Raw genomic sequence first — 15,784 nt, forward strand, 5'->3', positions numbered from 1 at the left:
AGGAGGGAGGAGTCACTCACTCCAGTTCTCATATACAGTCAATGAGTGCAGCTAAAGACTTTTTTGAGGGGATTTGTACCTTTTTATTCTATCCAGACGCTTAGAATATTTGCTATAAATCATCACAGCTACTTCATCTTAATTGTTGCGATTTAGAATAAAAAAAACAACATTTACATTCGAAATAATCTTTTTTGTGTAGTTTTGTGAACTATAATGAGAAAATCTGTGGGGTTGTACTAAAAAAAACAAGGTCAAGCATTGCCACTAAAAAATGTTTTAAAGGTGAATTATTTAAGTGAAAAAAAATGATGAAAAAGGCCCCAGACGTCTGAAGGTTCAATTACTTCCCATTGGAGCAGAGAAACAGTCAAATGACTTAAACTTAAAACCTAAACACCCTAAGATTGTGGGTTAAATGTCATTTCTAGAAACACTAAGATGCTGCTTTTAGGTTTTGACGTGAATTTGTCATGGTTTTCTGGTGGCGAGGACTCACATGTGCGCAGAGGGAGAGTATCCGGGGCTGCCGTGTCCGTTGGTGTCCAGGTGGTCCAGGGTGCCGTTGAGCTCCTCGTGGCCGGTCTGCAACAAGCCGGGGGAGCTCCCGCTCAGCGTGCCTGGGGGGCTGCCGCCAAGCAAGCCAGGCGGACTTCCGCCCAACATTCCCGGTGGGCTCCCACCTAACATCCCGGGCGGACTCCCGCCGGTGAGCACGGATGGATCTCCGCCCAGAAGGCCATGGCAGCTGCCTCCCATCGGGCCGGCGGCGCTGCTCATGAGGCCCGGGTTGCCCAGCAAGGGCAGGGAAGTCTCGGCCAGTGCCGCCTGCGGCAAGAGAAGAGGGAATGTTGGGAATTAGAGGCACAGAAGTGATGAAAAGCTGAGTTTAAAAACAGGGAAACTGTAGCCCTGGGAGGAAGATGGGGTATTTGGTGACCCGGAGGCAGAAAAGTGGAGCTGCAGGAACACAGTAGTTCCTACAATCCATCCTCCTCTGGTTCTTAAGTGTCACCTTGTGGGCTGTTGTTGGTGGGCCCTCCCCCCTGTGTGAGCTGCAGCCACGTTTTCAAGAAAATGAAGTCACCCAAGGAAAAAAAACTTTGCTTCAAAATAATCAAACTCCTGACACTTTCGCCTGCTGCGCATTAAACTTATATACAGTGATTAAATTTTGAACGTTTTTTGCCATGAGCACCTCGCTGGCGCACACTGTGAAGCCAAATCATTTATGACAGCTCAGATAAATATTAATGCGCGCGCCCTCGCATTTGCACACTCCGCTATCAATCTAGGGTGACTGGGAGAGAAGCGGAGAGCTGCTGCCCGCTTCCACCACTGGGTGGCCTTCTGAGCCCGAGACTGGACTGGAGGACGTAGGAGGGGGTGGGGGGTGGAGGAGCTCACCTGTAAGCTGGCATTCAGTGCATTTCCATAACCGAGACTGGATGGCAGGTTCTTGACCAGAGACGGACTTCTAAAAAAAACAACAAAAAAAGCAAAGGAAACGAATAAAAATCCATAAATATACTTCTAAAATCTCTATTTATCTAAAAAATCAATAAATTAAAAAGCAAGTTTTTATTAATAAAATATAATTAACATATTTTCTCCACTATAAGGAGCGTGGGATTGAGCCGCATCGTCAATGAAAAGCCTAATCTTGAACTTATGCCATATATCAAAATATAAAACACATTAAGTGAGACAAAATAGACAGACAAAAGTGCGTTCACTGTTTCTACAGAACTTGTCTGTAACACGCTATATGTTAGCCACGTTAGCGTGTTTACAATGCCTGTAGTTCCTAGCCTTGTTAGCAAGCAGGGTAACAAAATTGATGCAAATAAAATAAACATTGTTTTGACAAAGCTAACTCCCAACCATGTTAGTGGCATGAAAAAAAAAAAAAAAAAACAGTTCGACATTGCTAGCCGTTAACCATGTTAGCATGTTTACAATGACACCTAACCTTGTTTGTAACACGTAAAAAACAGACTGATACCGCTAAAATAAACAATGTGACTACTTTCATTCCCGACATTGTTAGTAACATATAAAAAAAACAGTTTGAAACCGCTACACGTTAGCTGGGTTAGCATATTAACAATACCACCCAAACTTGCTAGCAACAACAACAAAAACAGATTGTACCTCTCAAAACCGCGTCGACATCACAACCAGCAGAACTTGTCCATTTATAAGGCGCGGTCATTTTTAACAAAAAAATTAAAGGCTTTTAAGTGTGTCTTATAGTGCGGAAACTACGGTTAAAATCAGAGGCTAAGCATCATCCAAAAAACTCTGCTGTGTTTCTATGGCAACCAAAGTCGTACCCTGTGATCTTCTGTGACCTGCGCTTCTGGTACTCCACCTCATCCACCGTCCACACCGCCCCCTTCACATTCTCCACGCGCACAAAGCACTTGTGCAGGCTGAGGTTGTGGCGAACTGCATTCTGTAAGAACGAACAAACAAACAAACAAACAAACAAAAACAGGGAAACAGGTCAAACGAGGCTGTCATTTGGTGGTGGTGGTGGTGGTGGTGGTGGGGGGGGCATCAGGAAATTGATTTTTGCTGTACTTTCTGAAGAAATTCTTCAAATTCACACACCGTTGACTTAATTAGTAAAAATTGAGTGAGAGCGAATGCTCTTACAAGTCCTGCGCACAGTACATATCAATCAGAGTAAGTAGGCTAAAAGGAGGTAATCAGCATAGCGAATGGCTTATGGTGGTGATAGAAGTGGTAATGCCGGCCTTGATAATGGTGATGTCAGTAACCCTTCCCGCTCCAGAAAAGCGCCATTCCTAATGGACACATTTCTTAAAAAATGACAGAAATGGAAGAGAAGAAAAAAAAAATCCCAACTGTCGCCGTGGCGAGGAGTCAGAAAGGGATGGTGGGAATTAAGCCGAACTGCATCTGACGCGCACATGTCCAAACATCCTCTGTGCGGCGCCGCATCTGCTGTAGAAACAAGCGCCTAACATGACACCCTTTGAGATTTATGAAATGTCATCCGCCAGTGATAAACAGATTTTAATAATTAGCAGGAAATGCAACTATGAAGCTGAATGACTGAATGAATCTACAAATATTAGCGGTTATTATCACTGCCTCTCGTGTTTATCATTTCTTTCTTAGGTTTGTGCAGCTCTTTCTTTAAGATTCATGGAGGAGGGAAAAAAAAACTCATAAGGAGATCTTGCATCTGACCTGAAAATCCCCAGATTTGATTGATCTTAATGCCCATGGCTCTGAATATGATAATTTTAATATTAATGAGCAAATGAGCAGTTTTATTATGCATGCTATATAGTTAGAACTAATAAGCTTCTGGGTGAGAGGAGGAAAAAAAAGGGGGAGAGAAAAAAAAAGTGGGTTTGGGCATGGGGAGAGGGGGGGGGGGTCTCTTTTGAGCTGATGAGACCAAGCTGAGATATTAAACTACCTTTCATATTTTTTACACTTTATATCTGCTGGTCACATGACGAGTGCTTAGCTGATCATATTGTGGATGTAAACACATCAGCTGGAAGACAAAGGGTCGCTGTGACCCAATGAGCCCCCACCTCCTGCAAACGGCCGGTAAAAGAGCACCCATCTCCCCTGAATTCGGCGGTGGCGCGGGCCCTGCGCTTATTTGCATCCCAAATCCAAATTAATTCACTTCGCCAAATCTAGCGCCGCGACGTGTCTTGCATGCTAATGAACGGCGGCGCTTTTTTTCTCTCTCCCCTACAGTCATCTGTGACATCACAAAGGCTAAAAGTGGCAAACAGGGGGGGGGGGGCACAGATCAATCACCAAGGTCTCATGACCAAAACACGTGCTTGTGTTTATTTTTTAAGAGGCATCTCTGTGCCCTGTAACAGGAACAATAAAGTTATAAACACCTATTTGGCCCCCCTATCACCTCCTCTTGCTCCTGCTTGGATGTGAGCGTGGAAGTTGTGCCCTTAGAGCTGGTTAACAGCCATCTTGGCTACCGACTAACCAATGATCTGTCAGACAAAGCTGGATCTGGGGAGAGGGAGGGGTGGCGGCTGCCGGATCTCTTAACAAAAGCTGCTGATGATGGAGGAGCTGCTGTATAATTAGCGCGTCACGGCTCCCTCCTCTGCACGCTAACGCGCCGCTATTAATTGCAGCAAATTAGAAAACGATATGTGAAGGAGGGAAGGGGGGGGGTGGTCATCCAGCTGTCATTTCTAAACAAAAAAAAGGTGGAAAAACAAACAAAAAAATAATAATAATTTGGGTTCTGAAGTGGAGGAAAAGCTCGGTGACACCCACCTTCCAAGTGGCGGCGTTGCGTCTGAAGTAAGCGAAGGTGCGCGTGAACCAGCTGTAGATCTCGTTGAGCGTTAGCTGCATGTCAGCAGAGTCCATGATTGCCTGTGAGGAGAAAGGACATCCAATGAGGGTTTCGCTAAACCAGAGCGCCACGCCGCCGCCGCCGCACACACGCCGACAGCCTCACAGGGCTGCCGTGATTCATGCTGCAATTAATTCAAATCTAATCAGGCAAAGTTAATTTATTTCCCACTCACCTGTCTTATGAGGGTTGCATAAGTGAACGGCGGCCTGACATCTGCATTCTTATAAAACTCGTAGTTTGGGGCGATCTCTGGAAAAATAAATACTGTGTCACCACCTGAAATAATTGGTAAAGTTGAGTCCTTTAGGTTGTGAATTTCCTCCAGGTTTCATCAAATTAAAACACAGATGGAAAAAAATAAAAAGGGGGGGGGGGCATTGGAGAAGAGACAACGAATCAGCAGTTTTTTTTTTTTTACATCTTCAAAATCCATTTTTAATTAATCTCTCTCTGGAGACGTTCTAAACATCCACAAAAACCACCAGATCTGTGTAGTTAGCTGGATGGAAGCTGAATAATTTATGCTTTGCGCTAAACATACGGAGTAAATAAACATTAAAGACAGACTAAATGCTAAATTTAACACACAACATGGAATAAACAGATAACTTTATTAAGATTCATGCAACATTCATGCAGCGAGGGGCTTCCTGTCTGTTTGCATAACGAGGGATTCCCACGACTTTAATGATGCTTTAGCGTTTTTTTTTAACGTGTCATGCGTTGTTTGTTTGTTTGTTTTTCTTAGCTCACCTGACGATAGCTGCATGGAGTATTTGTCCGAGTGGCGTCGCCGCATGGCCCCCATGCTGGGGACGTTTGCCCCGCCCAGCACCGACGGCACCTGGGGCATGGCGGCCATGGGGGTGATGGGGGCGGTGGGCGTGGTGGGGGTCTGAGGTAAGTTTGGGGGAGACGCCGAAGGCAGGTTCTTGGACATGGTGACGCTGGAGACCAGGTTGAGCTGGAGAAGAAAAAAAAAAAAAGAAGCTAAATTTAGCAGAAAAGAAGGATCAGAGGGATGGGGTGAATGTAATGGGGGGTGTTTGGTTTTCCTGACAGAGCCGAGCGTCTGCACTCCTCCTCTCCAACACAGCTGTGTTTCCACTAACAAGCCTCGTGGAGAGGAGCCAGCCCATCTCCACTAATTACAACCAGCAAATTGTATCATAAGAATTCTAATTAGAGCACGCTGTTCAAGATTATCCAACGATCAGCCTTCGTGTTATCCCAACCCCATCTCTCTTTATCTCTCTATTTATCACAGCTGCCCCCCCCCCCTACCCAGCTCACTGCAAAATAAAAAAAAAAGCCCTAAAAACCCGTCTACTCTGATGAAGAACTTCCTAAAACCAGGTAGAAATCCGCCAAAAATCTCCACTGAAAATGCGTCAAGCTGTGTTCACACCTCGGCAGCGCACCAAGTGACCTCTTTTAGCGAAAAGTCAATGTGTGTGCGTATATTTGTGTTTTGGGGATCCGTGTTTAAAACTCTGGAATTCACGCATTGCTTATTTTTTTTCTCACTGTCAGACATGAACTAAAAGTAAACTTTTCCTGATTTAGGTCAATTACAATTAACAAAATTATTTCTATTTGCTAAATGTCAAAATAAAGAGACTAGGGTTTCTTTCCACCATTTTTTGTTACTTTTATCAAAGTCAAAAAGTTACATTCACTAAGAATACTATACCTTTAAACAATATCTGTAACCCCCATGATGATGTCATCTCTTTAGAAGGCTCTGATACGTTTATTGACAACATTTGCTTTAATGAGAAACACACTTCAAAAGAAATCCGTCAAGATGGTAGAAAGACAATTGTGGATTTGCACAAGTCTGGTTCATCCTTGGCTGCAATTTCCAGATGCCTGAAGGCACCACGTTCATCTATTGTACTCTACTATAAACATCATGGGAGCGTCCACCCATTGTATCGCTCAGGAAGTGCATTCATCTGTGTGTCCCACACTTCCTATATGTCCAGAACAACCCAAGGACGAAGGCAAAAGATGTTGTAAATATGCTGGCTGCAGATGGTCAACAGTGAAATGAGTACAGACAGATTCAAGTTTGCTAATGCACACAAGGATAAAGACTTTAATATTTTGAGACATGTCCTGGGGTCTGACGAAATTAAAATTGAAAGGTTTGGTTACAATGACCATCGTTATGTTTGGAGGAGGACAAAGAGGGAAGTCTGCAGGCCTCAGACCACCATCCCAACTGTAAAACATGGGGGTGGTAGCATCATGTTGTGGGGTTAATTTGCTGCTGGAGGGACTGGCGCACTTCACAAAATAGTTGGCATTATGACGAAAGAACAGTATGTGGAAATATTGAGGCAACATCTGAAGACATCAGCCAGAAAAGTGAAGCTTGGGCGCAAACGGATCTTCCAAATGGACAACGACCCGAAACATACCGCCAAACTGCTTACAAAGTGTAACAAGTATAACAAAGTCAGTGTTTTGGAGTGGCCATCACAGAGCCTGGATCGAAATCCTTTTGAACATTCATGTTCAGTGCTGAAAAGGCCTCTACATGCAAGGCGACCTACAAACTTGGCTCAGTTACACCAGTTCTGTCAGGAGGAACGAGCCAAAATTCCTACCAAATCTATAGAGAAGCTTGTGGAAGGATATCCAAGACGATTGACCCAAGTACTGCAGTTTAAAGGTAATGGTACCAAATACTAATGGAATGAATGTCAACTTTTGACTTTGATAAAAGTAAAAAACCCTAGTCTCATTATTTTGACATTTAGCAAATAGAAAATAGTTTTGTTAATTGTAATTGACCTAAAACAAGAAAAAAGTTTACTTTTATTTCATGTCTGATGGTGAGAAAAAAAGCATGTTTGTGTTTTTATGTGGTGTATGTAAACTTTTGGTTTATGACACCAAGTCTTTGGCTGGAGCAAGATTCACCAGATTTACACTGCTTTGACCTTTCACCCCAAACCTTTTCAAACAATGGGTACATGTGCTAGTATTGAGGAGCGTCAGACCAGTGGGAACACTACATGCTAAATGCAAACGTGCGTCACATACCCAGCGTGAACGTAGCATTAAACTACTGAGGACTTTGTTTAAGAAGAAGAATAATTAAAGCTACCACACGTGCACGCTATTTTTTTTTATACATCTATTTTTCGATCCATACAGGTCGCCAGCAAGGCCAAACATTTACACATGGACATCTAGGGGGCAATTTAGAGACATCAATTAACCTCTGACACATGTTTTTGGCCTGTGGGAGGAACCTGGACAAAACCCAGGCACGCTTTTTCAGGGTTCTCCAGGTGAGAGCGCTAACCACTACACCACTGTGCAGCCCCTTTTTTTCATTCAAAGTTTTTTCAAAGAAAACAATAATTTCTTTACTTAGTCAATAAATTAAAATAGTTTTGTTTCATTCATGAACTGTTGACAAATCTAGTTTTGGTGACAAACGTCTGCATTTTAAATGGCTTCATTGAGTTTAGTGGTAAAAAAGTATTTCGTAAAGATGCTTTCTCAGAACATTTTCCTTTAATCTGCATTTAAAACTGACACGGATTTCTGATTATTTTTATAATCCAATTAGATTTATGTTTACAAGCTTTAAGGAGTTTGGAAAGTAAAAAAAAAATTATATGTTTATAGTTTAAAAGTATGTGCTAACAAGACGACAGTTTAGCTAAATGTTATGCTAATGCTTAAAGAAGTCCAAATCCAGGTCGCAATGACTTTCAATCCTGCTGTAAGCCCCGTTCTTCCTTCAGCGTCACTTCTGGTTCAAAGGAGACCTTAAAGTTTAGTGCTAGACAGTTACAAATATCTGCCTGGACAGTTGCTGCTCCTCGCCATCCCTATCAGAGACGGACGTGCACCTCTGGCTCCAGCGCCGAACGTCCGCCCGCTAATTGTTCGTCTTTTCCATCACTTTTGCATCAGCTTTCCCTAAATCTCTTGTGAGAGGCCTCTAACCGACTGGAAAATTCCTAACTGACCTTTTTAGTCGGCACTAATTTGGTTGGAATGGTAATGACATCGTTACATATTCAAGCCAAATTGCCTTAATTGTGAGGCGGCGAGCGGAATGCGGCGGATTGAGATGGAGACGACTTAAAAGCGGCGTGGCGCTGAAGGAGCGTGGGGATGGAGAAACTCCACCGGCCGATTCACTGCACGTGTTGATAAATACTCTAAAATGTCAAGTTGGAGCGACTCCTGTGGATGGAGGCGATTCCTGAGGATAATTACCCCCCCACACACACACACTTGACTGTAATGAGCTGCTGCAGTCACAGGTCTCTGCCCAACTGTTTTGGACAAACATCTACAAAATAAAAGCTCCGTTAGTGAACCATAAATCACTTGTAAAAGCGTTCCCAGTGGGCTTTTAATTACAGTTATGCCGTTTTTAGCCAAAAACTAAAAACCTGTTGTTTTCTACGACATCAAAAAAATGTGAGTAATATTTATGAGAAACATTGTGTAAAGCTTTCTTTATTTCCACTTTAAAGTAAAGATAGGCTTGTTGGAGTGGAGCAACCCCACCCTTCCCCACCTTGTTGCTGAGAGTTTTCTGTTCACATGCTCTCCCATTAGCTTTGACCGATTTAAATAAAGAAATGTCATATTTTCCACTCTACAAGGCGGACCTAAAAGCCTTCATTTAAAAACAAAAAACCCAATTTACCTTAAATTCAGAGCGATTTATATATAGAGGAATTCTGGTTGTGCTCATCGTCAAAGTTATTTTGGAAGATACATGGTGCTCTTTCGAAATGTTTGGTTGGGTGTCATTATGAATATGCTAACACGGCTAACGTGCAGCGATTTTGGACTGCTTCTAACAAGGTTGGGAGTTAGCGTAGTCACAGGCTGTGTCCAAATTCGAGGGCTGCGTCTTTCAAGGGGCGTGGCCTTCCCGGCAAATGTCCTGTCGCCTAGCAACCTCGAGTCCCAAACAGAGAGGAGTAGTGGAGCTCAAAATTTTCCTGGCTTATTCGATCCAATGGTTAATCTTGGAGGTGTAAATCTAAAAAGGTGTAATTATCTCCAACTCTGGCTCCCGCTTCACAGTACGACATTGTTGTCAGAAACTCTCCGGGTTTGCATCTTGGGATATGGACAGCATAGAAGGACACACCAGACCAATTCTTGAAATCGTGAAAAAGGCCGTATTCGTTGGACAAGTTGGAGTCGTTGAATTTGGACAGCACTTGTGACATAAGCAGCCTACAAATGCAGCCCAGGAAGGACGCAGCCCTAACGCAATCGTAATTCGGACACAGCCACAGTAACGTTTATCATGACAGTTTTAGTTTGTTTTGTGTTTCTAACGAGGTTAGGAGTTACAGGTGTTCTGCAAATGCAGCTAACATGTAGCGGTGCTTAACGTGTTACTAAAAAGATCGGAAGTAAGCGTAATCATGGTGTTGCTTGTTTTAGCGTTATCCGTCTGTTTTTTTTGGGTGGTACAAACAGCGTTGGGAGGTCCAACTATTCTGAATATGCTAACGTGCTACAACATGGGCTAGCATGTCACGAACACGTTTTAGGGTTATTGTAAGAGCTGGAAACAAAGTCTACATGACTGACAGACTTATCTCTGACTCTTTTGTCTCGCTTAATGTGCCTTATAGTTTGGTGTGCCTTATGTATAAAAGAATTGATAATCTGATGCACAATAAAGTGCGAAAAATATTTCCAATTTTTATGCTGAATTTTCTTTCTAAATGCCTCCGTCATCAGTGTGGCTCATAAAGACATCAATCCTATCTAAAATGTGTGTTTTTCTTTCTTTAGAAACCCACAGATTTCCTACACGTTAAGGGGCGTGCCTTGTTTTGTTCAGCTCTTCACATTTAAGGTGGGAATCCTAAACTATCTTTACCTTTGCTGGGGGGAAAAAACAGGTGGAAAAAGCCTTAAAACTGAGGATTTAAATGTTCATTTAGGAATCGTGTCTGAATTGCCCCCACCATCCAATGCAATTAGCCGCTCTTTCATGTGTGCTTTATGTAATGCAATACTTCATTAGCATCATTCATTCATATTCAAGCACGGATTATGGGCTGCAAATTCTTTATTGGACAAGATGGAAGCAAGCTGCTTTAGTTTTGAAGATTAAAAAAAAAAAAAAGGAGAAGAAGAAGAAAAGCTAAAGGGAGCGAGGAAGGACCAAAGAGAGACAGAATAATAAAAAGCCAGTTTGATTCCTGATGGAATTATAGGATAATTATGCTATCTTGTGATTATCTACATTCTATGATGAGAGGTGATGAGGAAAATTATTCCAGTGAAAGTAGGCACTTACTAAGCAGCAGAGAAACGCTAACAATGTTTTGCTGTCTAATATTTCAAAACCTGGAAAATTAGTGGTGGGGAGGGGTAATGTTTGCTAAAGTGTGTTATCTGCACACGAATTAAAAAAATAGAAATAGAAAAATCGACTCGGGACGAACGATGGCCTAAAAAAGCCGAGTGGTTTTGGACTCTGAATTCCCGTCACGTTTCAGCTGTTTGTAGTTAAAATGACAGATTTTCTCTCTCTTTTTCATTGTGCCCGTAAGTGGCGCCGAGGCGATAAGTCATCAGTGGCCAACAGGTTGTTTTGGGCTATTATATCCATCACGGAGAAATGACCCGGCCTGATCGGTCCGTACACTTTCCAGACTCCATTGCCCCCCCCCCTCCTCAATAAGAGCTTCACAATAACTGCTAAGAGGTCAAAGAGGTTCCGTGCTTCTGCTCCGACGCTCTTTTTCCACGCCGGAGTCAGACGTCTTTACGGTTGGGGAGGGAGCAGAGCAATATGCACTCACTGGTTTGGGAGATGACTTAGGTTCCGAGGGTCTCATGTGCAAGTGGGTCATCATCGCCTGAAGACGCTCGCGTTCTTTAGAAAGCTGTTGGGAGAAAAGGAGAGTACATTAGTGGAGATTACAGCCACAAAAGGAAAAAAAGGTTTTTTTTGGATGGAGGAGGAATCTGAGAAACTGTCGGACTGAACGAACAGCGTCATCGATAGCAGGATTTAGGTCAGCGGCGAGTTGACAGTAACAAGCTCGTCGGGCCATAAATTAGCCTGTTCGTCTGCTTTAAAGTCCTGTGGACACAGTTAGCGGGGGGATGGCGCCCAGCCAGCAGCTGCTTAGAGGTGAAAGGGTCTTCAAAACATAGTGCCAGGTGAACCCGCCCCCCTCCCCAGTCCGGCGAGCGGCCCCAGCCGGAGCCCATCATCAATCTGGTTCACGTGGAGTGACGGGGACCGGGCCACTGGTAGGATGACCTCGCCGACCCCTCACGCTCGCACGGGAACGGAGGAGTGAGGCAAAAGCTCGGGGGCGGGCCTAATTAAGGCTGACGGCTCACACGGGACAAGAAAAACAAAAAAACAAAAAAAAAATTGGACAGACTTCACAAAAAGTTACTGGAAGCCGAAAAGGTAGTGAACTATTCCTAATTTTTTTCAAAATAAACCTCAAAAGCATCCAGTCCTTAAGTCATTTTATGCTAGTTTTTCACATTCATTACTAGAAAGAAACATTAAAGCTTAAAGTCCAGAACGCTCCCAGCTGCCGCCGACTTTTAACCCAATTTTTTTAACATAGACTCTGTTTCTGAAGGCAGAGAAGCGCTCGTCGGCGGTGCTGAGTAATAATGTCGCTCAATCAGCCTCTCATTATCTCGCCAGCATGACTTCTTAATAAGGTCACGCTCCACCTACTGAAAATAGTTCCCTCCTTTTGAGCTTTCTTCAGGTGCAAAGTGCAGTTAATTAACACAGCAGACTGGGAGAGATGCACTCGCTATTAATTGGAAAGAATAAGAAAAAAAAAAAGAAGAAGAAAATAAAGCATAGGCTTAATTCAATTAAAACAGCCATAATGGCTTGGGTTGTAAGGCCTGAGAAATCTTTTGTTTAGAGGCTTTGTTGAAGTCTGCAGGCCCTGCTTGTCTTCAATGATTAAAACAGACGACTCTTTCTTTTCTTTTCTTTTTTTGGTTGTACAACTTTTGGGAAATAAAGTTTCAACTGAGCTTTTGACGATCCATGGATATTATTAGGATGGAGAAATAATCCAACTTACCTGTATTTCCAGCTGCTGCACCACCTGCATCTGGACTCGACACTGGGCTGTGCTGCGGTCGTCCAGAGCATGCTCGTTGTTTAGATGCCTAAAAAGACATCGACACATCGATTAGCAATTGAGCTACCATTCATGAGCACTTTTTACAGTCGTCCCTCACTATTTCCTGGTTCATCTTTGGCAGATTTCTCACAGAATTTTTGGTTGTTTTTTTTCAACACTGCAAAAACACAAAATGCTGCCAAGTATCGAACATTTTTTTACACTTGTTTAAAGATACATCTTTGATAAATTGTTGAGTCATTTGAAAATCTTTTATTTTGTTTAGTATCTCTAATAAAAGACATTTTTTGACACTAATTAAATAAAATTTTGACAACTTAATCTTAAAAATTGTATTTCTACTTTTAATTGGTGTAGAAATAAAGATAATTAGACTGATGTAGCATTAAAAGACACAAAATTGTTATTTATTTATTTTTTTAAACATGCTCGTGTAGCATTTTTCTGATGATGATGATGGACATATTTAAAGAAAAAGAAAAATTGAGTATTTCTCTTTTCAGATGGCTGTGAATAAAATGCCGTTTTAAGAAAAGATGGTATTTGTGACGTAGAAAATACGCTGGGCGGGTCACAAGCCCCCTGCTCTAAACTCACAGATACTGGGAGGGGAAGAGGGGCGGGGTTGCTCTGTGCCAACGGTCTCAAAAAGCACATTTCTAATGCACTACTGCAGAAACTATTTCCAATAAAACAACAGCTTTTTGGATTTTGGCTAAAAATGGAATCATCACAATTAAAAGATGATTAGAGTGGGACTTGAAAATAAGATATTTGGGGGGGGGGTGTTAAGTATGTATGTAGGTATGATAATGTACATTTTGTCAAAAATACATGCTTATTTAAAGATACAATATTTCCAACAATTAGACCAATCTATCTAAATGTTAATAATTAAGTAATAATAAATATTACATTTGGTCTTAAAGGGGAAGGACTTCACAACTTATTTTAAGAATTTTTTTTTTTTACTATTAACAAGGGAAAAACATCTTGTATTCTTTTTGTTTTAACCCTTAAACTCCTGAGCTTTTGGTCTAGTAGTGACATCCTTTGGACTACTGTAACATGCTAGCCCATGTTGCGTTTGCGCAATTAACGTAATTCCAGCGGATTCTGACTCTGAGGGAAGCAGCTTTTTTTTTTTTTTTACCAGTGATGTGTTTATAAAATCAATGTAAAACACACATTACAGACAAACAGTCATGTGAAGAAATTAGGACGACGTCCTTAAATAATCAGCTCCGATTGACATATGAACAGAGATGTTCATTCATCAATGTCCAATCTTATTTTGTAAAAAAAATATAAAAAAGAAAATGATACTATTATTCTGCTAAAATAAAAAAAACAATCGAAACAAGAATTCATATTTAATTGGAGGTCAAAGTTTGGACCTCCTGTTAGCTATTTTTCTCCTCGTCTAAACTTAGTATCTAAACTTAAACACAAGCAGAAATTGCATTCTTTTAACCTTAGATTTCATAGAAAGTTTTAAATAGGCTTAACATTTGTTAATGTCAAGTTCGATCACTTGCATCACTCAGTGATTGAGATCAAATGTGTATCTATCCAAATGTAGGAGAAAATATTCAGCCTTTCATAGGGTGTCCTCATTTTTTCACGCCTGTTGCATTATGGTGCAAAGCTGCGTTTGTTTGTGTCAGAATCAGCTGTTGATGGCGTGAAGGGTTGAGTAGTATTGTCAATACATGGTTGTCTGTAGACCTTGTCGATCAATCTTCGTGTCGTGTCTCCTGTACAGGATGCCTCCAGCTCGCCAAATTTAAGTAAATCCTCAATTGCAATCAGTTTGTTTTCATTCTATGATCCTGGACTTATTTTTAAGTCTTGAAATGTTCATTTTTGTCTGAGAAAAGCTTAAAAACATCCAGAGTCCCTACCTGTTGTGTTGTGTTTCACCTGTTGAAACGATAAACGTTGGACCACTGTAAGCCCAAGACTGAAAAATCAAACGAGTGTGAACTCCAGTGTTTTGCTATTTTTTTCCCCTAACCAATAATATTTCTATGCGTCGACAATTATCTATAGGACCCATTGTTCCCAACTGAAATGAGGTAATTAAAAATAACATGTTGCTGTGTGGCGCCATGTTTAACATGACAATAGGCCGGCGCCGGCGTCGATGGCCAACTTCTGTGCCACCGTGATCGCTGCTTTTCTTCTGAGAATAAAGGCTGCTTGGCCCAGCAGAAAGGCTTTGTTGGCTTCATTTACCAAAAACAATGCCCACCATTTAACACCAGGCAACATCTGACACAGAAAAGAAGCTCCTCTGCTTGGAGGTGCATTATCCCGCCGCAAAGGTATTAAATATATCTGCTGTGTTCGGCTCATTAGAAGAGAAGAAGAAGAAGAAAAGAAAAAAAAAAGCAGTCAGACAAGCAGAACAGTCAACGAGGGTTTTTGTCTTGATTGGATTTCGGAGACAAAAGCTTTGCCATTAAGAGAGACCTTTATTCTGGAATACACAAATATGTGACAAAAAAAAAGGTTGGGGTTTTTTTTTTGGTGCTAAAGTGTTGTGATGCTGGGTAATGAGCCTCCATCTGAATGATCATTGGTGACAAACTCACAAAGCGAGCTTTGAGGAAGCACGCGTATGAAATGCCAGAGCTGCCACTTTATCTGCAGTAATTATAGGTTAGCTTGCAGACCCTTCAATGATAATTTACGGCGCTGCCTTCAGTGCATTAAAGGGGGGAGCCATGCCGGCTCTTCATGCCGTTAGGGCGGCACGCCCGCTTAGCGCCGAACATGGCAACACACACAGAAAAAAAAGGTGTGTTTGATGCACCCTTATTTCTTATTTATCTGTAAAACTGTAAAAGAGGTGTCATTGTTGTCCTGCCAATCACAGGTGAACGTCTGCAACAGCTCTGCACCTTTCAATTAGCCATTAAAAACCCTTTCATGGTGCTTTCGTAACCATTCCAGGTCCGATGTGCTGAAATTTTTTATTATAAATCAAAAATGAGGTATAAGAAAATGCAAAAGGAGGGTAAAAAAGGAAACAAAAAAAGGATGGATGGAGGGGAGGGAGGGACAAACTGGTGGATTTCTTCAGCCTTGTGCCTAATTGCTGTTTCAGAATGTGCAAGAAAAAAAAAAAAAAAGGGGGGCATTTCATTAATCATTTAATCATGTCCCTCACAGGATGAGGGAACTAATGTTGCAAATACCCTTTTCATTTCACTGCCCATAATACTATCTTATGCACTTGATG

General features: G+C 41.9%; 1 protein-coding gene across 8 annotated transcripts in view; it reads right to left on the reverse strand.

Annotated features, from left to right (window-relative positions):
• The window catches only part of foxp2 (forkhead box P2), a 121,816-nt gene that overhangs the window by 10,073 nt on the left and 95,959 nt on the right, over positions 1-15,784 (reverse strand). For 7 of the 8 annotated variants that reach the window (XM_023952091.1, XM_023952090.1, XM_023952095.1 and 4 more), the window contains 8 exon segments: positions 12,475-12,562; positions 11,206-11,289; positions 5,141-5,351; positions 4,560-4,663; positions 4,303-4,404; positions 2,337-2,458; positions 1,408-1,477; positions 500-828 (listed from right to left, as the gene is read on the reverse strand). In XM_023952091.1, coding sequence (XP_023807859.1) covers positions 500-828; positions 1,408-1,477; positions 2,337-2,458; positions 4,303-4,404; positions 4,560-4,663; positions 5,141-5,351; positions 11,206-11,289; positions 12,475-12,562 — 1,110 coding nt within the window. 8 annotated transcript variants of the gene reach the window in all.

Source organism: Oryzias latipes, chromosome 23 (assembly GCF_002234675.1).
Source record: "Oryzias latipes chromosome 23, ASM223467v1".
NCBI lineage: Eukaryota > Metazoa > Chordata > Actinopteri > Beloniformes > Adrianichthyidae > Oryzias > Oryzias latipes.